This window comes from Anthonomus grandis, chromosome 9 (assembly GCF_022605725.1).
Source record: "Anthonomus grandis grandis chromosome 9, icAntGran1.3, whole genome shotgun sequence".
NCBI lineage: Eukaryota > Metazoa > Arthropoda > Insecta > Coleoptera > Curculionidae > Anthonomus > Anthonomus grandis.
The window spans coordinates 9708076-9733925 of record NC_065554.1 but is presented as its reverse complement, the minus strand read 5'-3'; the positions used below and the strand labels follow the sequence as shown (position 1 = coordinate 9733925).

General features: G+C 32.2%; 2 protein-coding genes and 1 long non-coding RNA gene across 6 annotated transcripts in view; 1 reads left to right on the top strand and 2 right to left on the bottom strand.

Annotated features, from left to right (window-relative positions):
- Positions 1-2572: 2572 nt before the first annotated feature.
- On the top strand, positions 2573-24158 carry LOC126740239 (venom carboxylesterase-6-like). Of its 2 annotated transcripts, XM_050446173.1 has the most exons (11): positions 2573-2725; positions 2809-2946; positions 9245-9385; positions 9455-9588; positions 9634-9833; positions 9893-10101; positions 10154-10295; positions 12726-12901; positions 12968-13097; positions 23550-23703; positions 23761-24158. In XM_050446173.1, exons 1-11 carry the CDS (start codon positions 2675-2677, stop codon positions 23945-23947), a joined length of 1662 nt encoding a protein of 553 aa, XP_050302130.1. In that variant the 5' UTR covers positions 2573-2674; the 3' UTR covers positions 23948-24158. The 2 variants fall into 2 exon arrangements, with proteins under 2 accessions (XP_050302130.1, XP_050302131.1); XM_050446174.1 differs by lacking the exons at positions 2573-2725; positions 2809-2946 and adding an exon at positions 8024-8189.
- Positions 16966-18237, bottom strand: LOC126740242 (uncharacterized). Its single transcript, XR_007661849.1, has 2 exons — positions 17553-18237; positions 16966-17438 (listed from the first exon to the last, which is right to left on the bottom strand). It is a non-coding gene; the product is annotated as an uncharacterized LOC126740242 (long non-coding RNA).
- The window catches only part of LOC126740240 (transcription elongation factor, mitochondrial), a 15021-nt gene continuing 13173 nt past the window's right edge, over positions 24003-25850 (bottom strand). The window contains exons 3-7 of one of the 3 annotated variants that reach the window (XM_050446175.1): positions 25101-25332; positions 24900-25046; positions 24601-24848; positions 24221-24542; positions 24003-24134 (exon numbers count right to left, since the gene is read on the bottom strand). In XM_050446175.1, coding sequence (XP_050302132.1) covers positions 24257-24542; positions 24601-24848; positions 24900-25046; positions 25101-25332 — 913 coding nt within the window. In that variant the 3' untranslated portion in view covers positions 24003-24134; positions 24221-24256. Of the gene's footprint in view, positions 24135-24158; positions 24543-24600; positions 24849-24899; positions 25047-25100; positions 25333-25850 lie in introns of those variants that run through there. The other 2 variants (XM_050446177.1, XM_050446176.1) reach the window with 2 other exon arrangements.

The window sequence follows — 25850 nt, the reverse complement described above, 5'->3', positions numbered from 1 at the left end:
TGTAATGACCACAAATCACCTTACATATGTGTTAAGAACAAACCCATTCTTATCACATGCACCTATAATATAGCGTAGTCTTTTGCCTCGGTTTTTTAATACCTTCCAAACTCTCATCCCTCCATCCTTTAGTATGGGTATGAGATGAATTAATATAAGTTTTGACAATTTATATTGTGTCGTGCTTTTTTTCTCTTTTTTTCTCTCTGACGCACTTTTCTAAAAAAGTCGATCTAAAAGTGATATGGATTGATGTCCAATTAGCACTTTTCGATTGTTTCGAAATTTTCTCCAATGAAAACCGATTTTGTGAACTTTTTTATGAATAATCTCTTTACATCCTGTATAATCGGTATCTTCAACAATTTTTTTGAAAATTGTTTTTAACGTAGAAACCGTCTTTGCTTTCACATTATGATTAAAACAATACTTTTCTGCATCGTCACGAAGAGTTTTAATGGTTCTGTTTCTGTCTCTTTTTTAAGATTTGGAAATGATGTTGACTGTACTATGGGTGGATTAGTATTTATACTGAAGGAAACATTTATTAGAAAATAACTTCGTATTTTAAAAGTGAGATACAATAACATCGGATTTAGGCGACATCAATTGGCCCTACGGGACTAAGTTTTGTCGCCATGCCGATGTGTCCGGTTTTTAGGGTCTGCATTCTTGTGGTTTCCCATCAACTTTCAGGTTGAGACCGATCAGATCCATCTAGGTTGTCGTGGATGGAGACACCAAGCAGACGTTTAAAATTAACGCTGGGGTCCCTCAAGGATTATCCCCAATCCTCTTCCTATTATAATATATCAACGATCTTCTCGACAAGACGTCTTATCCAATTTACAGCATTGCTGATGACAGTACATTGGTATCTCCTTCCTTTAATTCGCTCATCTAGATGACACCCAGTGCCATAGGCAAAAAGGGTTGCTACTTGCAACTATTAATGCTGACCTTAACATCATTTTAGTATGGGGTAAGTGTAATCTGATTAAGTTTAACGCATTTAAAACTCAGGCTGCTCTATTTACAAAGAAGGCTGTCGCTCCAAACCGTATTATCTCCAGCCGTATTTTGGCGCTGTCTTCGTCAGTTCGCTTGTTAGGTGTGGAAGTTGGACGCAATATGTCATGATCATGCAGTGCGAATAACAAAAACGAATTCTCAAAAATTTGGGACTTAGATTTGTCCCTCTCTTGAGTATTGCTCTCACATATAGACTTGACAATCACACTTTAAGATACTTGAGTCCATCCAGAAGAGGGCCATACGTTTTATAGGTGATCCACAGATAACTAGAAGCTTGGACAGTTTGGCGCATACAAGGAAGTTGGCGAAGCTGATCTGTTTTATTGATATCATCACAGTAAATGCTCTTCCGAAATGCCCCATATCATTCCACCTAAAGACACACACGTAAGCTCTACTCGACAGGCGTATGCGACTCATGAATATTGAGTGCATCTGCAAAAGCCTAGAACGTCGCTATATCGGGACTCCTTTTTATGGAGAAGTGCAAGTCTGTGGAATCAATTTATATGGTTAGTGTAAATATTTCCTAATTTTTAATTATGAATATATTTTGTGTTTAAATACTTGTATAGTCTAATAGCCGAGTGCTGCATAAACTTTTATTTTATTTCATTTCAAAATTACTAACCTTTAACCTGGACCTTTTAGCATACAGTGCTTGTTTCAGTAAAGAATGAATAATATTAAAACTTCAGCCCGTCAAGTTAAATTTTGCTTTACAAAAAACATAGTATTGAAAGATCTTCTCCATTTTGCTTAACACGTTTCGCTTAAAGAATTAAGCATCACACACACACACACGCGCGTTATCATTGTGTAGCTAGTAGATAGTATGTGTGTGTGATGATCTTTGACCATTTAGGTCTGATGATGCTTAAGTCTTTAAGCAAAACATGTTACCTATAATTTATTAATTAGTATATAGTTTCTTAGACGGAGGCGTTTCTCCATCTTGTCGTAAAAACATACTGTTTATGGTTGAAACATTTTCATGGGTTATACCACAGATATAAGAATTTTTTTTTTCAATATACCTGTTATACTCACCTGCTTCTATGACTCTAAGCTCGGTACTTAATCGTACTTAAAACTGGAAATTAATCAATATATAATCAGTCAACTCAATATGCTCGATTTTTTGTCTCTAAAGCTATTTTTGTAAAAACCGAGAATCACAATAATGTTTATCCAATATGTCCAATATTTTCTTCAGATACTGATACCTAGAGGCTATTGACCTCCATAGCTTAACTTGGACTTGGTTACCCTATTTGGTCTGCTATTTTCTTTTTTAATAGGAAGTGCCCTGTATATCAAAAACAAAATAGTTTTGGACATAAGTTTATCGAAAATTTTATTTAAAATTTTTTTTTTTAATCATACTTTTTTTTGTCTACTAGAATGCCTCTCTTGGATATTTACGTAATAAATAATAAATCAATAATAAGTACTTATAAACACGTGATATAATTCGTCTAAGAATGATGTACTTTGGTTTCATTAAAGTACCTTAAAAACAACATGCTATCTTATTGTTTCTTTATTATTTAACTTATCTTACTACTTAAGATAATGAAAATTTTAAAAATTAAAGTAAGTAATAATTGATAATTTTACGTTAGAAAAAACATACAATATGAAGCTGTTCTATCTAGTGCCTTTCTGGCTTTTTCCATTTTGTTTTACTGTGAGTAGATTTTTTGTACCTTTACATACGCTAAACTCTGATCTCACTAAATGGTATTCCGAGTTAAAATAGTCAATTTTCAGCTTAATGCAGACTTACAGGTAAAAATCAGTCAAGGTACTTTAGAAGGGAGATTACTATTTAATGCTGATAACAAAAGTTTTCGCGCTTTTCAAGGAATTCCATACGCCCAACCGCCTCTTGGATTATTGAGATTTCAGGTAAGACAAAAATAAGAAAGAATTAGGACAATATAAATCATGTTCAACAATCCACAGTGTATATAAATAGTTGCCTTATTAGAGACACATATATGGTATTGCAGCATGTTGTAGAGTCGGTGGAAGAGCAAATAACCACTATCTTCTCTGGGAAAGAAACCAAAAGTGGGTTCTCTACTGAAGGAAACTCTCGTTTCAAGCTTGAGGCGCCATAGGTAGAGAGTAGATTTAATAGCCATTGATCATCAATATAATATAAGAACGAAGCATCTCTCCTACATTGGTACCAAGTCAGAGAAAATAATTACAGCAAGAAGGTTTTATTACTTAGGTCCTCGCATCTATGTTCCAAAACAGCACTCAAATCCATGAACGTTTATAGACTTTGCCAGAGAAAATTAAAAAAAAAGATGTTTACTAAAAATCTTTCTGAAACTCAGGCCGCTATTAATACTAAAAATCGTAATTTCTAAACAGCTAGTTAAGGGAGTGCTATCCAAAATGGGATAGTTAAGAGCTTTGCCCCGAAACTCACTAACTATGCTATTGATTTTTCGGGTTTACACCGTTTTTTACCTGCAACTGAAACCATTTACTCCTCTTTATGTTTAATTACAGTTACTCGTCAATGGTTTTATGATTAATATAGAAAAATTAATATTTAAATAAAAAAAAATTTAGGTATAGGTTACTATACAAGTATCTATAAGTAACTATCTAGTTTTGCCTACCTGTGTAAAGAAAATTTTATTTTAAGGTAAATTTTTGTACTAAACTTAAAAAGAGAACAAATTAAGTCCTAAATTAATAGTGAAAATAAATTAACATTTTAATTTCGAGAAAAATCGTCCGAGTACGATTCATCATTATTTGGCGCAAGCTTGACAAGCCCAATTTCGATATTCCTGGTACATATCCCAATGGTCTCCGTAATTTTTCTCCCCTTCTGAACTGCTGTCTCTTTTTTTTTGGGTAGTACCACTTATTATTTTTTATTCCTTACTACTCTTGGATTTTCTTCCAAGTTTATTTTAATTCTTTTAAGTTGGGTTTCTTAATAGGTTTCTTTTCTATAGATGTTTCGAGTTCTTCTTTATAAGGTGTTTCACCTATTTTTCCGCTTCTTTTATCATTAGTAATGCCAATGATAAAAAAATTTCCTTTCTGCGTGAGAAGAAGCTATTATTTGTTCAGGTGAAATTTCGTGATAGGGAGATTAGAGACAGAGGGCTCGTATTATTTTCTTCGACCGCATTAAATAAAAAATTGTTTACTGGAATAGCTTCGGTTTCTGCTAGTTCACACATCCAGTTGTCAAAGATTTCTGAATTAAAACGTTGAATGCCTGTTTTTCTAAACCTATTTAGAGCTATTTGAATGCTAGCAGCTCTCATTTAATACATTCTTCCTTCGAGAACCTCTTCTAGAGCTTTATTTTTAGCGTAAATTTTTCATTTTAAGATGCCATTTAGTTTTTCATTTATAGTAAACCTAAAACAAGACAACAAACTTTGTAATTAAAAAAACTCACCTAACTGTTAAAGACAGAATATACCCTTTGTTTCTTTTTAGCAGTCAGTGACTTTTGTAAAAGGCATCTGGAAATAGGTACAGGCCAATAAAAGAAGAATAATTAAATTAGGTCTTATTTAAATCCTATAAGTGTAACAAAAATCGCCACTAACCTTGTCCATATAAAATTTAATATAATAAAGCATAGCCTTAAGCATTCCTATGATTAACTCCTATCCACTGATAGCACGTTTGTTAAAATTGGTCCAGCCTTCTGGTCTCTAGCGAAGAATATACATTATACAGGATGAGTAAGTAAAATAGGTAAGACACTGTATTTTTCTTAAGAATGCAAGGGGGCTGCGTATCGGATAGTATCACGAGGTAGTAACCAGCATTGGACATCTCTTTACTCCTCAATCCCCAATCGTTGGATAACCAACTACAAACTTTATAAATAATCTAGATAATCAACAGAACGTTTAACAAATTGTAAGCGCCAGTAGTGCCATTGCAATATAAGCAATATACAGGAGCCAGCAAACGTCGACCAATTGCAAAAAAAATGCAGCCTCAAATTATATTTATTAAAACAAAGTACAAAAAGGATTCTAAGCAGGGTTAATGTAAGTGTTCAAATTGATGCTCATTTTCATCAATGTATGTACAACAACGTTTCTCAATGGAGAGACAGGTCCGTCGAAACATGTCAAGCTGTGCGCAAAGAATTTAAAATTCTACTTTAATTACATTTCGGAGGTCGGAAAGCTAGACCAAAAAAAATCATAAGGGATCAAGTCACATGACCGTCTGGGCCACTCACCAAATCCTCATCTGTCTATCTGTCATTCTCCAAAATGAACATTAAGGTACTTTCGCACACATAACGCGTAGTGTGGCGAACATCCTGCATGAAATGTCAGATATTCGCGAGTGTTGGAGCGTTGTCCGTTTGTCCACGTAAATCTTCGAGCAATTCCAGATAACTTTGGCCTGTCAAGTGACTCTCAAAGAAGTACGGACCCACGAGACCTCCAGCATGGATACCTGCTCACACACACACACTCCAGGAAGTCTTAATTTTGTTGCATGAAGACGTGAGTATTTTGGTCGTCATTGACCGTACTGTTCAGCTTGAAGGTTACTTCATTCGAATACAAAATGTATCCTGTATGACTGTATCCAAGGTGCCGCTCGCAAAATTCCAGTCTTCGATCGAAATCATGCTCGTGAAGTGCGTGGAGGAAAAGCAGACGGCAAACTGGATTGTGCATGCGTTACAGCATTTGTCATAAAGAATGATCGGATATTTTAAGTTTTCCCGATAGCCACATTGCAGATTAGTTCGACTGCTCAACTAATGCCAGCGCTACTGTTTCACTATTTTCGTTAGTTGTTACAAATACCGTTCGTCCCTAACGCGGCGCTTCGGAAATAGAGCCGGTTTTTAAACATTTCTGGTACGTCTTCCATGCTATTGTACGATGTAGTAACGGCGATTTCGGAATTTGTTGTTTAAATTCGGTAAATATAGTTTCGTAATCCGCGTTCGTATGCAGATACGAGGTAACAAAAAAAACTATTTTTTGAAGCGTGAACTTGTATCGGTTCATTCATTCTGAAAACGGGTCTACTCGACGAGCACGTATTGTCATATTGATGACACAGACACAACCACAGAACACAAATATATAAAGAAGTGGTGGTTGCATACAAACTGATCGAAAATCTTGACAAATCTGCGAGCGTCCTCTCGCTTGGCAACGGAAACTATTGTAACTAACTTGAGAGTTTGACGTACCTAATTGGACCAATCAAAATGGTAGAAAGACGTGGCCATATTAGGGCGGAAAAATTCAAATTTAATAAAAAACTCATAATTTTATTATTTAGTCGCAATATCCAAAGCAAACAGCTAATCAAAAAGGTTACATTTTGATTTGGTGTCGGCATCAGATATTGATCTGGATAAAATAAAGCTCTTCAACTTTATTTTAGATATTTAAATTAGTAAATGTACTGCAATAATCAGTTAACAATAGTGTTCAACAAATCCCCAATTTCAAGACGGAAATAAAACAATGTTTTTCTTTAATATTTTTATTTGATTTTCCTGAAAAATAATTACCTATATATATATATATATATATATATATATTATTAGCACATAATATTGTTAGCACTGAACTATGCCAACCCAAATAGATTAGAAAATATTGTAAAGATTTTTGTGTTATTTTCCTACCATACATGCAAAAACATTACCATTAGGTTCACAATATCCTGACTTCTGCAGTGCAGACTCTAGTCTTTAACATTGTGACATGAAAAAAAGTAACATTTTATAAAGTATATAGTTCAGCTAGCAGACAATTAAGGTAATGTTTTTGGATAATACTTAAGACTAACGACATCACTACTAACATCCATGTACTAAACCTACACCAGTTAAAAGAATACATAATTTATAGTACTGAAAATAATTTAAAAACAAAACATGCCAGACCCAGACATAAAAAGCAAAAAAATATATACATAAAATATAACTACACCTGAATTAAATATTCGATAAAAATTTATAATAACGTTCTTTGTAAGAAAAAATCTAAATTTTACTGCTGAATGGATTATCTTTGTCTAATATTTATTTATTTCTGTTTCCTAAAGAAAAATTAAATATATTTTAAAAACTAATTAAAAATTCTATAAGAGAGTATTATCTAAAAAAAACAATATACTATCTGCAATACAAAACAAACTCGTTGAAAATAAAACCAATTTATAGTATAGCATATATCACATAGATCATATATATTGGTTGGTCTCTCATAATACTAGCAACATAACTTGGAACTATAATATTAAAAAAAATTAATTTAAAGACAAATGACTACAGAAAATAAAAAAAAACAAGCTATAACAAAAATATTCACTCTGATCCATTCTGGGTGCTCAGTTCTCTTAGTCTATATACCTCTGTCTCGTCTCACAGAACGTGAACACAGGAAGTGGTATGATACGAGCATGAAATAAAATAAAAAAATAGGCAGTTCAAAACTTATATAGCTCCAAATCTAAATAAAATTTAAGAATGTTATTGATTTAAAATAGCATCCTTAAAATAATTCCAACCCACGCTTCCAGCATACATTGAAATTGAAAACAAACTCAAATGATTTGACAAATGAAATCAGTCAATGTCAACAACGTCACTTCTGTTATCTCCTGTCAATTTTGCCAAGAAAGATGGCCGACCTACGATTCCGATTTTCACAATACAAGCTTCATCATGTTTTTCAATAATTTTCGACATAATTCGTAAAATACTGATTGGTCTGAGATCCTTTAGTTCTAGGGGATTTGACACTTTTGAAATTGGTTTGATTATGGCTCTTTTCCAAATTGTAGGATATCTGTCATTAACAATACATTAATTTAAAATATTTAACAGCGGATTTAAGCAAAAAGGCAAACACAACTTTACATCTTTCATTGATATACCATCCGTACCGGTTGCGTTAGACTTTAAGTTAAAAATAATTTTTCTTAAGATATCAGATTGTAAGTTAGGAATGCTAAAGATCTCATTAGTAAATCTACTATTTTTGTAAAAATTTAGTAGCTCTAATGATGTAGAGTCAGCCATATTGGAGTGGCTCAACAAGAAATCATGAATGAGGGAAGCATTATTTATATTTTCTGGCAGTTCAAATAGATGGTTTTTATCACGTGTAAGTTTTAGCTTGCCAGCAGTTACCCAAAATTCTTTTCCTCTTTGATGCGCTACTTGCTTAAAGAATGCTATTTTTTCTCTGTTTCTTAGTTGCCTGTAATACTGTAAGTGTATTTTACGCTTTAATTTAAGGTATTTTTGTAAGTTTGTTTATTTTGTTTACATTATGTTTTTAAGTCTGATGATGAATCTTAGGAGCGAAATGCGTGTCACTACTTTGATTTTTAAAATATTATGTTGGAGACTGGGACTTTGTGTCTTTTGATTTATTTACGTCAAGGTCTCTTTGAGAATATGGACGACCTCTTTCAATTAATATGAGAGACAAAATCAAAATGATTGAGTAAAGAAAGATATGGGTTTATAGTATTATTTTTTTAAAGAATGTTTGATTAAAACCTAATAAAACAACGGATTGTGCTTCCAATTTATTATCCGTTAAAAAATTTTCTAAATTTTCTAGAAAAAGTTGCTTGTTTGAGTCAGGCGGTCTATATAGGCACATAATATTAGAAAATTTATTATTCGTTTTTAAAATAATAATGGTAATGGCGAATTTTGATTCTTTAAGTAGATAATGTTTAATGTCATATATGAGGTTTGACTTTATAAATATTACTACACCTTCTATTTTGTTATATTTAGCATTGTTACAAAACATTAAGTATCCGTCAATATGATATACATTGTTATGCTTTCTTAATGATTCTCCCAACGTAATATATTTGTAATCTGCCAATGTAATATATTTATTTTAGCTAAAAAAAAAGAATCCTAAAAAGGAGCAAAATATTAGCAAAAAATAGTTTGATTGATGAGTAAAATGCAAAACTGATATATTTTGTAGGTGAGGTGTCATTTTAAATGGGATCATTTAAAAACAAAGTTGAGCCATCTTCAAGAAACCAAATACTCCGCATATACCATACTATATTAAAAAAGCTTAAAGCCTTTGCACTTACATTTTTTTAACAGCCTCTAATAAAACGTCCACCCAACATATTTGCTCATCTTCTCTCAAGATGAATGAACGATAATCCGCTTCTTTTTTAGCCACCACAAGCCTATAAACAATGGAGCGGAATTCTAAATGCAACTAAGGACTCCAATCTATGTTACTCTATAACTGGTGATGATCCAAATGAGAGCGAAGACTGTTTGTATCTTAACGTTTATACTCCCGTCTTATATAACGTAAGTCGAATTATTTATTTTCTCACATTTTGGGTAAACATGATTTTTGATTTTCTCCGCTTCTGTTAGGATGACAATTCAAAGCTGCCTGTATTATTATGGATTCATGGAGGTGGCTATACTGATGGAAATTCTTTATATAGCAATTTTGGCCCAGATTTTTTAATTAACAAGGATATAGTTATTGTTACAATAAATTACAGGTACTATAGTTTTTATCCTAGAAAAGCACTCTAAAGTTGTTTTAGGTTGGGACCTTTTGGCTTCCTATCTACAGGAGATACCATAATATCAGGAAATGCAGGACATAAGGATCAGGCTGCCGCAATCAAGTGGACCTTTGAAAACATCCAGGCGTTTGGAGGAAACCCCCAAGCAATAACGATTTCTGGACAAAGTGCCGGTGGGTCTTCTGTGGGATATCAATTGCTTTATAAGAAAAACGAAGGTAAATAGTACTTTTAAAGTCATTTTAAGTTAATTCAGAGATATTCTTTCGTAATTTAGGTTTGTTTAGAGGAGCTATCTTAGAAAGCGGAAGTCCTCTAAGCCCGTGGAGTTATCAAGATTCAACAATTGCTAGAAGTTATGCTTTTGATCTAGCAAAACAAATTAATGAGAGCATTGACTTGTCCAATAGCTCTAGTCTTTTGAAAGAATTTTTGTTATCCGTTGATGGAAAGGCCATTAATAGTGCTTCCGCCCAGATCCAACAAGTAGAAAGTTTCTTTCTTAAATATTAAAAGCTCATTGACAATAAATTTTTAGCGTCCTCTGCCTGTTATAGAACCCAATACTGAAGATGCTTTTTTGACCCAGAGCCAATATAGTTTATTAGAGAATGGAGATTTTATAAAGGTACCCCTAATTATGGGTACTACTTCCGAAGAAGACCTTAGCCAGGGTAAAGGTTAGTGTTATACTCTATAATTTGTAAACGTTAATCCTCTTTTGAAATTATTTTATTTTGAAAATTGACAAATGATGGTCATATTATATCTTCTATAAAGACCCTTTATTCGGGTACTTAAATACTTAAAAAACACGTTTAGGTGATAAAGTTAATATTAATTATATTACACAACCAATATTATAAAATCCCTTGGTTTAGATGGGCAATAATTGAAGTAGGTGGAAAATTTCTTTATACCCATCAGCATATTTAGGTATACCGAGAATTATTTTCATTTCATGTGAAGGAAACTAGGGATACATATTCTGTGAAATACATACAGATTGGCGAATGGGCCTTATGCACATATAAAGTTCATAACAGGCGAGATGTCGCAACGCCGCCGTCACGAGAGTAGGCTGGTGTTCGAGGTTCGAGCTCGATTATTTTAAATTTTATTTTAGTAAACGTTGGTGGTGACTGTTTTTTTTTGCGGCAAAATTTTGAAAAATATTCCGCAGCTTTGATATAATATTTTTCTAATGCAGGAGATGCATGTGTGAAACCCGCATAGATTCGTAATTACAATTTTTTTATGTGGTGCATTGAGTATTGAAAATTAAAGCGTTATTCTTAATAAAATAGAAAGTACTACACCTTAAAAAAAACAGAAAATAAAACTCTAAATAATAAACCCAACGAATAATTCATTAAATAAAAGCCTCAAAAAAATCTCCTTCTTTAGCTAAACAAAAGATTAGCCTATCATAAAAGCTGTTTCTTACTTCCAAAATAGTTTGAGGTTAAATGAAATTGGCAGATTTGCAGAAATTCGTTGGCCTACTACTATGATGTTTATAAATAGTCTCCTTAAATAAACCCACAAATAATTCATTTAGTAACAAATCGGGAGACCTTGCATGCCATTTAATATTACCAGTCCCACTAATAAGGCGGTTGGAAAAAGTATTTGTTAAAAATTCTTTTACTCTAACCGCATTATGAGCAGGACAATCATCTTGTTAAAAACAAACTGATTCCAGGTCTATATCAGGGAGGAGTTGAACGGCAGGAAAAACTTGGTTTTGTAGCAATTCAAGGTATTTTTCGGCGTTCAAATTACCATAAATGAAAAATGGCCCAATAATGTGGCCGCCCAAAATACCAGCCCAAACATTGGTACTGAGTTCTAAACTAAAAACTTCTGTGCTCGTTTTCCTGAAACCAGTAACGAACAATGAAAGGATTGTGTTTACCATATAATGGAAAAAAGGACTCCATACTTTGAATAAATCCCTTTACTGAGATTTTTGAATTGCCTCCATAAAACCATTTAATCGACTGAACTTTTTCTTATGCAATCACACAGCAAAATAAGATCTGATGATTGTGCCATGCCGAAAATAGCTAATCGAATGATCCGCGGCGCCACTTATCAACCAGAAAGAATGTATAGTCTTCTATTCGCCAATCTGTATACATATCAAATATTTGAACTCTTAATTTCTACCCTTCATTTCTATGTATCATGTAGTTGGCTCTTTTTGCTTTTTTTTATTAGTTCATAGACAAGTAGATCTGATGATTCCTAGTACAGGCAAAACACGTGTAATCGCTTGACCTTATATTGCAATATATTTGAGACCTGTGACTTGGAGTCTAAATTATTACTATTTAACATACAAATTTGTTTGGAAAATTAAATGTTCCATCAGATACATTACAAATGTTTGACCAACATCTTGTACTAATTATTTTAGGGCAATTATAAGTAGAATTACTCCATATTGTCTTTTTTGTTAATTCTCCCAGAGGGAATGAACCAACTGTTAGTTAACCAGGGTATAGTTCAATTAGCTCATCCTCAAAAATGATTGGAATATTGTTTAGATCAGTAAAAGCTTGTTTTAACTTGAAATTCAAACTAGGTAATCGGCATCATTATATGACATATCCAGCTCAGCAACGCAGCTTTCTTAGCAAAAAAACTGTAATCGTGATATATGCCTACTTGAACGGTTTCAGAGCGAAACTATATTTTTATACAAGCAAGAATACCTGGTTTTTCTTATTGATGATGAATCTGACAGTCCATTAAAGCTGCTTTCCTCGTGAGATTCAGAAAGCCTAGATCTATTTAGACTGGCTAAGTTTCCGCAAATATATTGAGATTTTCAGGAAACTACAATACGATGTGTTTAAAACAGTTTTTTTACATAAATAAATGTAAATAAATTAATAAAGATTTTTTTTGAATAACTACCATTAGTTAAACGTACACTAACCTAAATTTATCATTAAATCGTTATAGTGCCCTAAAGAAGTCAATATATTTGGGGCGATACGTTGGCCAAATGGATCTAGCCTTTTATTTATTGATCCCTAAGCCCGGTGAAGTAAAAAATATCGGATCATTAAAACAAAACACTAGAATAATTATAATTTTAGATTTACACAACTTAAAGAGAAAACTTCAAAGCTATGAAGATAACCCTGAAAAGTTTATTCCTAATGATTTCACCGTGATCGAAGGAGTATCAAAATCATTTATTGGGGAACAGGTGAAAGATTTGTACTTTAAAAATGTAACGGATGAGGATATTAAAATGGGTCATCTGATAAAGGTTGAGTATATTATAAATAATTAGATGATTTTAATACATCTTATAGATAAACTGTTTTTATTACAGTTTCTAAGCCATACAACTTATGCATCCCCAGTAGTTAAACATGCAGACTTGGCATCTAACTATACCAAGGTGTACTTTTACATATTTTCCTATGATGGACTCATGGGAAACGTAAATATTACGGTTAAAGGTGAGTCATTAGGTTATGTTAAAGTATAAGTTTAATCAATCAGATTCATTAAACTATTTTTAGGTTTGTGTAAAATATGTGTGTTAATTTATGAATATTAATTAAATATCATATAATGCTTTCATTTATAACAAACCACCCTTAATAACTTCTTAAAAAAAGATTCGATCGGTTGACGTACCAGCGAATAGTCAGCTAAAATGTCCGGTATCAAATGGCTATCATATAGTGTGATACATCATTTTAAAGGGCGTACAATTTACCATCAAACGGTGTATAAAAAATGTAAGTTTATAGACTTATAAATAGTAAGGGTATAAAAACTTGTTTAAAAAATAAACAGTTTAATTAGTTCACAGAATTTAGTTTATTAAGGGCTCAAAATGTGCTTCGTTATTCCTGAGATAATAATAAATTCTGTTTTGAGATTCCTCACGAACATTGGCAACTGTTGGTTCGCTACATTCGCGAGTAATTAGATTCCTTAAATCATTAAGACATCGAGTGAGGTTTTCTAAACTTTGCTTTTAAAATAGGTACCTCCAAAAGAAAAAATCTAATGGTGTTAAGTCTTCTACCAAGCCTGCTAATCCATATACCTAGAAACTGTTCATTAAGCTACTCTCGAACTGTCAAAGCGTAGTGCGGAGAAGCTCCATCTTGATGGAAATACAAAATATTTTCGTTTAGTTCTTAACACCATTTTCATCCACTTATTTTTTGATTTAAGATTGAATGATTAAAGGATATTATGTATTTTGTAAGGGAAATATTTTGCAGTTAAATTTTCTCAAAAAAAAAATGGCCCGATGATTTCGTTACCATTAATTCCTGCCCGTACAATAATTTTTTTCAGAATACTGAGTTTGATCCTTTTGAAATAGGTGTGGATTTTCATTATCCCAGTATCCACAGTTACGCCGGTTTACCAGTCCATTTAAAAAGAAAGTTGACTCGTCACTGAAGCAGGTGTTCTAAAAAATTCGTAGTATATTGTAGCATTGGTTATTTTCTGGCAAATAATATATACATATTTAAAAAAAAGTATTTGAACTCAATGAATTGTTTATCACCATACATTTTTACTGGTAAATCGCTTCAACTTGCATCAATTTTTTTGGCGAAGTGAGATTGAAAATGGTTTGCGATTTAAAATAATGTGTGACACTATGAGGCAACCATTTGACCTACCAAAGTTTAAGATGATAAAATGTCATTTATTGCCACACATTTTTGCGTACTTTTCAAGACAATTTACAAGACATTTTAATGCTGCTTACAGTGATGTGCCACACGATGGGGGTTTCCTAACTTAACGTGTTTTTTTTAAGTGGTTCGTTTTAAAATGAAAGCACTATGTATGTTTGGTATACAATTAGAGTAAATCATATTTTCTTATAGTTTAACTCTCTTAGGCGAATTGCTGATAATACAGTTTTTATACTGATTTGTATGGAAATTATGTAACTGCGAACAGCATGATAGAGTGCATTTATAGATTACAATAGTAAGATATATTTTATGCTAGAATATAACATTAAAAGAGACATTCTAATTTGCAATCTTTTAAAAGATTCAAAAACAACATCTGATTGGTGGGATATATTTTTCACATTCAAAAAATAAGTGATTAAGGTTGCATATAATATTGGAAGTTAACCATCAATTTAGTGGTAATACTTTTATCTTATTAAGATGAGGTGGATAACCGTCACTTCCAAATTTTATTCTAATTATAGTAGTCATAAATCCCTTGGCTACATTTAGGTATTTATGCCAGTAATATGAAGGTATCTTAGGTTCCAACAGATAATATTTTACAAACAATATTCCAAATATCATTCTATTTAGTAAATAATACATGTTTTATTATTGCCGTCACATCACTAAATCTAAGTGTGTCTAGTATAGGAGTTCCATTGCTAATTCTATCTTATGAGCCTTAATTTAAAAAAAATGTTTTTTTCTATCAGATTTATTTGACGAATAAGTTTTTTAATTTCTTATATGAATGAATCAACTTTATACGACCATAAGCAATATATTTTCTCAATAGATTGCGGCACAGATATGATATGATGAATATGCACTGGAGTCTGACAAAATAACTAAACTCTTGTCATTGCCTTCTGCAGTTTTTAAAGCATCCGTATAAATATGCAAGCATTTATAAGTAATTACTTCTGACTTAAGAATGTTTCTATTATGTTAAATTATCTGTAAGGTCAGGATATTTTGTCAATTTTTTTTGTAGATATGCAAAACAGTCAAAAGATGAAAAATCAAATTGAGTTAGAGTATCTAATATGGGATCAAATTTAGGCCTCTTTCACATTTGGAAATAATATGATTAATGTGTTCCTTCCAATTAAGCTTTTTATCTAAGGCTATTTCCAAGTTTTTCACTTGGTTGCAATAAAGTATTCGAAAATCATTGTTGGGTTAAATATATGCAATATCTGGTGTATTAGGATATACATATGCGATTTTTCGACTAATATCTCAGAACCATTAGGAATTGACCAGTCAGTTACTTTCAAAGTAATGCTTATGCTATGTGGACACTGTTCATATTATTTATTGACACTGTAGATACAAATATCATAAGCACACTGGACAATGCTATACGTAAATCAGCAGTTTATAAATTAAATAGAATATAATAAACGAATATTTTTCAGTGAGGATTCAAAATTAAAACTCAAACTTAGTTTTAATCTTCTCCCGAAGATGCTAAAATCGTTAGCGAAATACGTGTCGAGAATAAAATAAAGAATTTTGGTTGGTGGTAAAATTGTTTTGTGATTTGAGTGTCACAACAAAGATTCCAACCATAGAACCTTTAATTAATGAGCATTTTTTCAGATTTATTTTGCCGACTTATTGTAAATTGTACAGAGTTTTGTCACAGACTACAGCATGCTTTGTAAAATTTTAAATTTCTTTTTATAAAAAGTTTAACATTAGACGTGATTTACGGTGAATTTTCATTCTTGATTTTTTGCTTATGAGGGAGCATGTTTAATAATTAGAGCATTATTTATTAATGAAATTTGATGCAACTATTTGAGATATTTAATTTATCATTGACATTGACAATCATCCTGCTCAAACGTCTCTCCTATAACGTTGTAAACTAAATCTCTGAAAAATATAAGATTTTTAGGCGGTTTATCTGAAGCGAGCTTTATCTGTGTAAATGAAACAATGATCAAAAACCGTGTGAATTAGAACTAGTATCACAACTTTGAGGAGTTTTGATACTAGTTCCAGTTCTAGTTAAGGAGTGTCTATGATTTTATTTTTTTTTAATTTATTTTATTTATAATGCCATCAACAGGGAAAAGGTACAAATACAATTCTAATAGTAAGTATCAAAAATTTAAGTAGAAGTAATTATTATTGAAAGCAAGTCATATAACACAGCCAAAACGACCCAATCATAGCAAAAAAAATATAAATAATTAATGCAAAGTATGCCTCAAAAGCCTGTCATTAACAAGTTTGGTGAATCCATCCGACCTAGTTAAATTCAGTTGTAAGTCACTTGCATAAGTATTAAAAAAGTTGCACATTTTATAGATTGATGAAGCCCTAAAAATGTTTGTCCTGGGAAAGTCCAAGTTAAAAGTCTTTCTTTGTCTAGTACAAACAAAGAATGAAAGCATTGAAATTATTTCTGGAGAATTAATTTTATTGGTTAAAATATTGTACATAAACATATACAAGACAAATCTTGGTGTGACGATTTTCCAAAGAAAGCCTATTAAACTCCTGCAATAATAATAAGTAATTATAGCCTTGATTCGGATAAGAACCATGAAAAGCATAATTAACCATTAAAACATTTTTGAAAAACATTGAGACAAATGCTCTGACACGTTTATTTTCTATCAGAAAAATTTACAAAAATTTATAGTTTTTCTAGGTACTTTTTCTCACTAGTTACACATTTTTTTTACCTTTTTAAAAGTTTTTTAATGCTGGTATCGAAGAATTTCTTGGGCAACTCGAATAGCCATGTGCGTACAAACTCCTCTACCTCGTCATCGATGTTGAATTTTTGACCTCTGAGGGTTTCTTTCTGTGATCCAAATATATGGTAGTCGCTACTCACTAGGTCTGTAAAGGGCGTGTTTCAGTACCTCTCACCAAACTCGGGCTGTATGAGGGCGCGTAATCCTGGAGAAGAATCGGACTTCGTGCTGGAAAGCTCCTTCGTTTTGAGCAATAAGTGAATTTCACGTGTGTTTTCAGATGGTTAGTATGCAGAGGAGTAGAATAGTATGCAACATTAGGTTTGTTCCAAGCGACCAGATATGCACCTTTCATTGAATCATCCTGAAATCGCCTGGATCAGTTTTATACACATGCGGGGCGAAGTTTGTACGGTTTCGTATCGATATGAGAAATTAACATGCTTGGAACGCATTTGTAAAGTTAGTGTAACCTCACCCTAGTTTTGCCGGTCTCTTTGTTATCTTGGATTGTTTAGTTGATTATATTTCCCACCGTGATTTTATCTTAACATTAAATTTAATTAACTTAGTACACACACACAGTAACACTTAAAAGTAAAGGATTTAAATTTTACAAACAAATGTTTTCATAAATAACCTTTTTAAACAGAACAGCTGGTCGATTGATACCTGTCAAGCACCTACTGCGGCAAGTCAGTCATACAAGTTACAAACGGTTCCTTCGCTCCGAGATGTATCAAAATGTCCGCTCAGAAATTGGTTTCTGCTTGATTCGCATTCGCTTTGATCGCATTCAGGATCGTTCAGTAAACGGTCATAAGTCTCTTGGAACGCATTATAACTATTGCGCAAACGCGTGACAGTACGATGACCGGTTTTGTGGTCGCTTGGAACGAACCTATTAATGAAGTTGTGCGCAGCGAATATTGTCTGGTGGGTTTGATGGTTTGCGGTCGACGGTCACGAGGCTCATTCTCGACGGTTTCGCGGCCATCCTGAAATGTTTTGGCCCAGTTAAACACATCAGCCTTACTCAGGCACGTTCTACCGAACTGATTTTGCAAAAATAAGATAAATTTCGGTATTTTAAACGCCTTCCCACATTGAAAAACGAATGACAATACGTTGCGTAACAGCGGTCGGCAGTTGACGTTCACTCATGGTCTATACCATGATTTATGAAAACTATGCCACAGGTTCCCAAGAAACCCAGCTATCACATACTCGAGCCACTAACTTCAAAACATACATGCGCGCCATCTACAGCATTTGTCTTCATCATATTTGAACTGCCCTCGTATTTTAGGAATTTACGTTGCACACGTTCAATAGTTTTAGTCCATATTTCATCTTGTGGAGACCATATCATGCCACCATACTCCCGCACTGGCAACACCAGACTGTCAGACAATTCTAGACAACACTGAACGCTAAAATCCTTAGTGGATCTGACAATAAATCCCATTTTTTATATGCCTTATTAACCAATTTAATGATGTTATCTGTAAATGCCAGTTTACAGTCTACTATAACACCGAAGTCTTTTTCATGCTTACAGTCCTCTAATTGTGCACCATTAATACTGCAAGTATATTTGATTACATTCATATTAAGAGTAAAAGACACAGCAACACTTGTTTCCATTTAAACTAAAATGACACAATTACACCAACTCTTTCTAAATCTATGATAATCCTCCATTGAACTTATTTCCATGTACATTTTAAAGGCATCAGCAAAATATAAGGTCTTTCAATTATCTACAGAACTTAACATGGCATTTATAGCAATTAAAAAAGAGGACCCAAATTGGAGGCTTGAGGCACCCAAGTGGTGCTAGTATAAACATTATATTATTATATTATTTAAATATTTGTCATACTACTTTTATAAAGAGAATTTACTATCTGGCTATGCCTTACTTTATCAAAAGCCTGAATCTCAGCTAATATAAAAGCTACGATCTCGCGGATGGTCTCGTTGAATTCAGAATGGCGAAACTAAGACAAAACCGTTGGAATTTTCCCGATAGTGGCCACAGAAGCCGAGGTATCGACCTTCAAAGTTTGGGATTGTTCATTTTTCGGGTAAACCCCCCCGTATCAAATTTTTTCACCAAAAATTGATTTGAATTGAAAACATTGTGTACATACTGGAAAAAATGTTGTTAAGTTAGTTAATGTTAATTTTTTTAGTAAAAACCCATGTTTACATTAAAATAGTCGATAAAATAATATAATTTCAAAAACTAAACACGGAGTTTAAAATAGGTCGATAGTTTATCACTTCATTCCTGTCTCCTTTCTTTAATATTGGAATCATCTTACTTGTACGCCAAGCCTTAAGATAGATTGAAATTTGTAAGCCGAGTTTAATAATGTGCAAAAAAGGCTTTACTAAGAAATAACCTGTTTTCTTTCAACTTTTTAATTGCATTTTAAATCTCCATTTCAATGAAAGCTCTATAACAAAAGTAGTTCTTGGAGCATACCTCATTCTAAGTCAGAGGTATGTCAATTGAGAACACAGGACAAAAATACTGAGTAAACAAATCTGGAATATTTTTAGCGCCATTCCTAAGGATTGTTATACGATTGTTTAAGTCCGGATGTAAGACTAGAAAAACTTGGGGTAAACTGAGAACATACTTCGTTCAGCTTCAGTTTTATATTCTATGTATAAAAAACTGAAGATTATCATTTTATATCAAACTCTTCATTAAGAGTTTAGTGAAAATTACTTACAGATTAATTGATATCAAAACATTGGCAGATGCTATTCCAATTTCTTCTTTGAAATAACATATACATTTTTCCAAAATTATCTTTTTTAAAACTAAATTTTACATTATTTATTATTTTACATTCCTGTAACTTTTTATTCATATTTACCTCAATTATAATATAATCGATAATATGGGATGGAACTGATCCACAGGCAACAATAGGTCATCATCAGATATCACCAAAGAGGATTTAAATGCAAATGGGGACTTATTATAACTAGATCTAACAGAACATTAAAAACATTATACACTTCATTAATCTGCAAAAAAATTAAGTAAGTTCCAAGAAATGTTTAAAATCGCATATAGGCCCATTACGACATTTAGCAGGAAGTTTCTAAAATTAAAATCTCCTAAACGTAAACATGCACCATGTAAATGGTTGGTTTCAACACAATTATAAAATCTGTGATAAACCTCAACACCACATTCAGGTATAAAGTAGATAACGTACAAGAGTTCTCTTTGGTCAAGCCACAGTATAAAGAACAAGACAGTAGGTTCACTCTCTTGCGGCCGTTTGAAGTAGGGACTTCTAAACAGTGCCGACTTTTTTTACGCGGTCGTAAATCATTATTTAGTTTCGACGGCAATCCTTGACGATACGGGGGGTGTTTGAAACATTTTTAATAAGGAATATTTTCGTACATCGCGGCGAGCAGCGTGTAATATATGGAATTTTTTGAAATTAAAGGCACTTTGTATTATTGTTAAAATGAAATTGAAAGAATATTATTAAGTATCTCTTTTGAACAAATAACTGTAAGAAAAACACTTGGTGGATAGCTTTAAAATTAAGTTTATTAGAATGTACACAATTAAATCTTAGCTTTACGTTTCTTTCATGCTCTTTTCTTAACTGACCAAGAAACTATCTACCTAATATTACATACACTTAATTAATAATAACTTCGTTAATATACCCATTTTTTAAATATTTAATAAAATTTACATAATAATGTGATAACAACACTCAGCATATGGAACTCGGTAACAGTGAAATATAAAAAGGCAGTTAAATAAAAAAAAACTTATTAAATGCCTAATTATTTGCTTTTTAAATAGGGGATGAAAGAACAAACCACTAAAATTCAAATAAAACGAAAATAGGTGTTTTACAACCAAGAATTCATACAAATATGCAAAATAAATATAGTTTTACATTGGGGATTATAGTACACATCAATATTTTGAAACTTAAACCCTTAAAAACCACCCTTAATGACGAAAAAAATGCATATAAGTGGCTAAAATTTATATCATTCAAATGATTGCAATGCAACTAATAATAAATCGGATAGCTTTCACTATTAAAAACCACCACTAATAACAGAATATTACCAAAAATTTTGCATTTTTTTAGATTAAAATCACGATTTAAAAAAAATATGTACTCTAAATCGCACTCGACACTTTTTGAATTTTTTTGTAGGATCTCAATTTTCCGAGATATTTAAGAAATACTGAAGAAAAGCGTGTATTTTTTGCTGTAAACTAATCCATTTTTATTAGAAAAAAATGTATATCCCCTTTTACTCCTGCAGCCATCTACGCAACATATCGCCGGCATTTTTAAAGTACAAAATTTCCGCACAACGCTATTATAGTTCTAATATTGAAGACGCCCCTGTATAACGAGTCGCCACCGGGCAGCAAAAAAGAGTAGCATCAGAAAGCGAGTGAGAAAGGCAACATTTTGGGCGGCGCTTAGAGTGATCCTTCTATTCTAGTTTATGTTCGGTGGTCAAGCCTAATTTTTACACGCAAAGCCTCAAGATCTTTATCAAGTATATCACATTGCACTGTAGTATAATAACTGTAATACTTGTTTCGATCTCTGTCCTTTTCCTATATATTATTTTTTTTACAATAAATTTCTGGGTATAGACAGAACAGTTTAACCACGCCTCAGTGATGCAAATACATTACGAACTAAATGCAATTTTAGTACTTCTAACTTTCTTTTTAAACCCCTGTAATTCTGATAGTAAACTTGTAATTTGAAAAGTTAGTACGGAAAGTCTTTTCTCCACAAATAAAACGCTAATCCTCTAATTTCAGGAGTTATGCATTTCGGCAAGTGTTCCTGCAAACAATTGATTGTTTGTTATTGTTTAGAATTTGTGTATGTGTTAAGTAACCTAAGTCTGATGATGAACGGCAAGAACACTTGCCGAAATGGATAACTCCTGAAATTAGAGGATTAGCGTTTTATTTGTGGAGAAAAGTCTTCCCCTACTAACTTTTCAATTTTATATTGACTTCACTTCAGAATGGACTTCTTCCTTAAACTTGTAATTGTTTAAGTTTCATCTGTTATGCCGTTTAGGTTCTGAAAATTTAGAGATTTACTTATTGACTTTACAATGTTTTAATGATTATCGGCAGATATGTACATCTTTATTGCAAATTACGATATTCTCTGCCAATTTAATAACGTTATATTCTGCGGTTTGATACTATTTGCATTAATAGGTAGATTATTACTTGTGTTTTTACATATTTTCAAAAGTACCACTGTTTTACGCTTTCTATTATTAAGGAGTTCTCGTCTAATAATATCATATAGGGTCTTAGAGGTATAATTATTTCCTCTCTTTATACCTTTCCTATCACAGATGTTAACATTTAGTAAAAATTCTCAGCAAACCTATTTACATGATCTAAAAAATTATATAACTTTTCGTTGTATTTTATTATTGGTTGACTTGCTCCAGTAGCAGATAAAACCATAATGTTTGTATGAAGACATTCTTTAGTTTTTTGATTAATATATTTCAGTTTTGGATAATTACCACTAAAAAAGTCACTACCACAACATCCTTAGCTGTTAAGTCCTTGGTTAGTGCAGTAAGGTTCTCCAGTACCTGCTCCTGCTTAGCATTTGGTTTTACAAATGACATTACATTGAATTGTTCACTAATAGCTCTCCTGGGCAATGATTTATTCAAACCCAAGACTGTCTGATCCTCCAGTACAAGAATTTTCTGCTTATTTACTTTGTGAGGTATAGCTTCATATGTGACAAAAAAGCAAAATGGTATTAGAGAATTCCCGTCAAAGGCATTTTCAATTTTGTTAAGGGAGTTATTCTTACTTTGTTGTTCTAAAACTTTAACTGATATAATCATCTGATTGATCATACCTTTTCCTGCAATTTAATGTTTTTCTCGGCGTATTTCACATTTTCTTTTTTCCAGAATATTTTCTGTGTTAACTAAACTATTATTTAGAAGAGACAATTCAATAATTTTATTATATAATTCTTGTATAGTAGTATTACACAGATTACAATTATATTAACATCACAACTAAACCACACATATATTAAATGTAAAATTAATTTTAACTTTATATACAGAAAATGCACGATTATTAGTTGGACTATATTCAATACGTATCCATCCAACTCCGTTCGCGACTATTTGTGCTTGATATGATAAAATCTAATAAACCAACTCTCTATCTTATTATCAACTCTCTATTATTAGCAGAATTAGGCATAAGAACGTACTGTTCCAAATTATAAGCTTCAAGTAATTTCACAAGATAATTTTTTTCTGTGCTTCGATTAAGAACGTTTATATTATAGACACCAAAGAAGTAAAATTAGGCCACTATACATCCCATCTAAAATAACACGTATACTAATATCTTTAAGAAAAACTTTAAAATTGTTTATTTTAGGCGCTGACAAAGTTGAGCATGCAGAAGATCCTAAATATCTATTTTTGAAATATGACGATAGTTATTCCAACACCGATTTATCTCGTTTTCCGAAAGAAGATATCTTAACACATTATAGATTAATAGAGCTGTGGACTAATTTCGTTAAATATTTGTAAGTTAAATTTCGTATTGATTAAGGTTGAAATTCATAACTGATTCATATTCGTAGAGAGCCAACTCCTATTAAGTCAGAATTGCTGCAAAATATTACTTGGCCTGTATATACAAGTGAGATATGCCAGTATCTAGATATTGGAGAGAATTTAGAAGTAAACAAGAATCCGCATAATCCATACTATAAGACATGGGTGCAATTTTATGATAAGTGGGCAAAAAAACCTTTAATTACATTTTAGCAAGTCATTTTATTATCTTAGTTGTATTATCAGCTTATTTACATACCTACATGACATCAGGAAACAGAGTAGAGAATCAAAATAAACTGATCTTAATAAATGTAGGCTATTCTTATTAAACTTTGAAATATATTTTTTCCAGCAAATTATAACTCTATACCCTTCATTTTGTGCTAGACAGGTAAAACTGAAATAAAAATTATAAAAACAATATTTTTTATTTCTTTTTATTTTTGCAAAAACAAATTAAATTCTGTACATCACAAACCTTACCTACGAAAACCTTCACTAATATATACCATAGCACTATTATGTCTCACTTGTGGTATTTTTATCAGTTCGTGATGCCTTTAAGGCATTAAATGTATTTGCATTCCTTAGAATACATAAATTCATGAAAGTGATGCCTAGCATTAAGGATTTTGCAAGAATTTCCTTCTGCACTGGACTCTGCTGTTGAAAAAAATCGGCCATTCCGGGAACAAACTCTACGGGTACACAAGGTAATTTATGTGGGTCTACGTTTTTTTGTACTATTGATTTTACAAGTGGAATTGCAGATACTCTCTCAGAACCAATCAAAGTTCCAAATAATCTTTAAAAAAAATTGAAAATTAATTAAATATTTGAAAAAAATATTTTGGTAAGAGTACCTGGCAGTCATTTTGTTTTTTAAGTAAAAGACCTTATTTTCAATAGTAGGTGGATTGTTTATCAAATTGCTTTCTGGATTATGAATACTGCTAGAATTTAACAAAGCCATAAGCATGGACAAAAGTTCTAGATGTTGACTATGGGATGATACCATCAATGGCTTTGTTTTACTCTGAGGGCTCAAAGAGTTAGATTTCTCAAATATATATACGTCACTAGGAGGAGTTTTTTTTAATAGACTTACAGCCTAGAAAAGGTTTGTCAAAAGACATCATCACTAAAAAATCAAATATCTTACCAAATTAAAAGTATCTACAGGCCACATTTTATCAGGCAATGAGCTAAATTGTTCACAATTCCAGTGTGTTACCTTACTGGATCTGTCTAGCCTAACCCACCCAATACCAATAGACTCAAGATGTATCGCTACAGCTGACTGTAATGACTAAAATTTTTAATTTTTTAATGAGTTGATAGTCTGTAAATTAAAAATACTTACACTGATTAGATTTGGCTTCAATTCTGGCCTAATTAAATGTTTTTCATTCCCGGATCCATGTGACTTTCGTTTCGATTGGGTTACTTTAATAGATCCCATGCTTTTATAAAACTCTAACAACAATTGCACATCAAACCCATCAACTTCTAAAGGATCACTCAATGTTTTAAAAGGACCTCTTTCTTTTTTCCAATCAATTAGGTTTTTTATATTAACATTTGATATTTTGTATCTAAAAAATAATACGCCTTATTTGGTCTTTAGGCAAAAGAAAATGTTTACAAGGTCAATTTCAGGACTTTTAAGACAGCTATCTTACGAAATAGATTAGATGCAGAAATCTAGTTTTACCTTAAATTTAGGATTAGTATTTTTCAAGTATAAAAATTACAAATTTCTAGTTATGTGAGACAGATTTTAGGTACCGTCAACAATAATATGATATTGTAACGATATTGGTAACCTCGTCGATGCCACCTGTCCTACGTCATTCAGGAACGACACAATCGGGTACACCGCACGACATCTCTGGAGAGGCATCGAAGGTTAGCGAATCTTCCGGACAGTTTTTGCCGAGTATACAAGGAGCCGCGTCGCTACTGGGAAGTCAGTTGTCAGTTCAGTGTAGTATAGTTCTGAATATTGGTGCGATGTTAATTAACAGGCATACATAGCAGTAAATATATACGGTGAAAATAAATATTTCTAGTAGTCGTACATGATCGTGTTTAATACACTTAATACTACAAG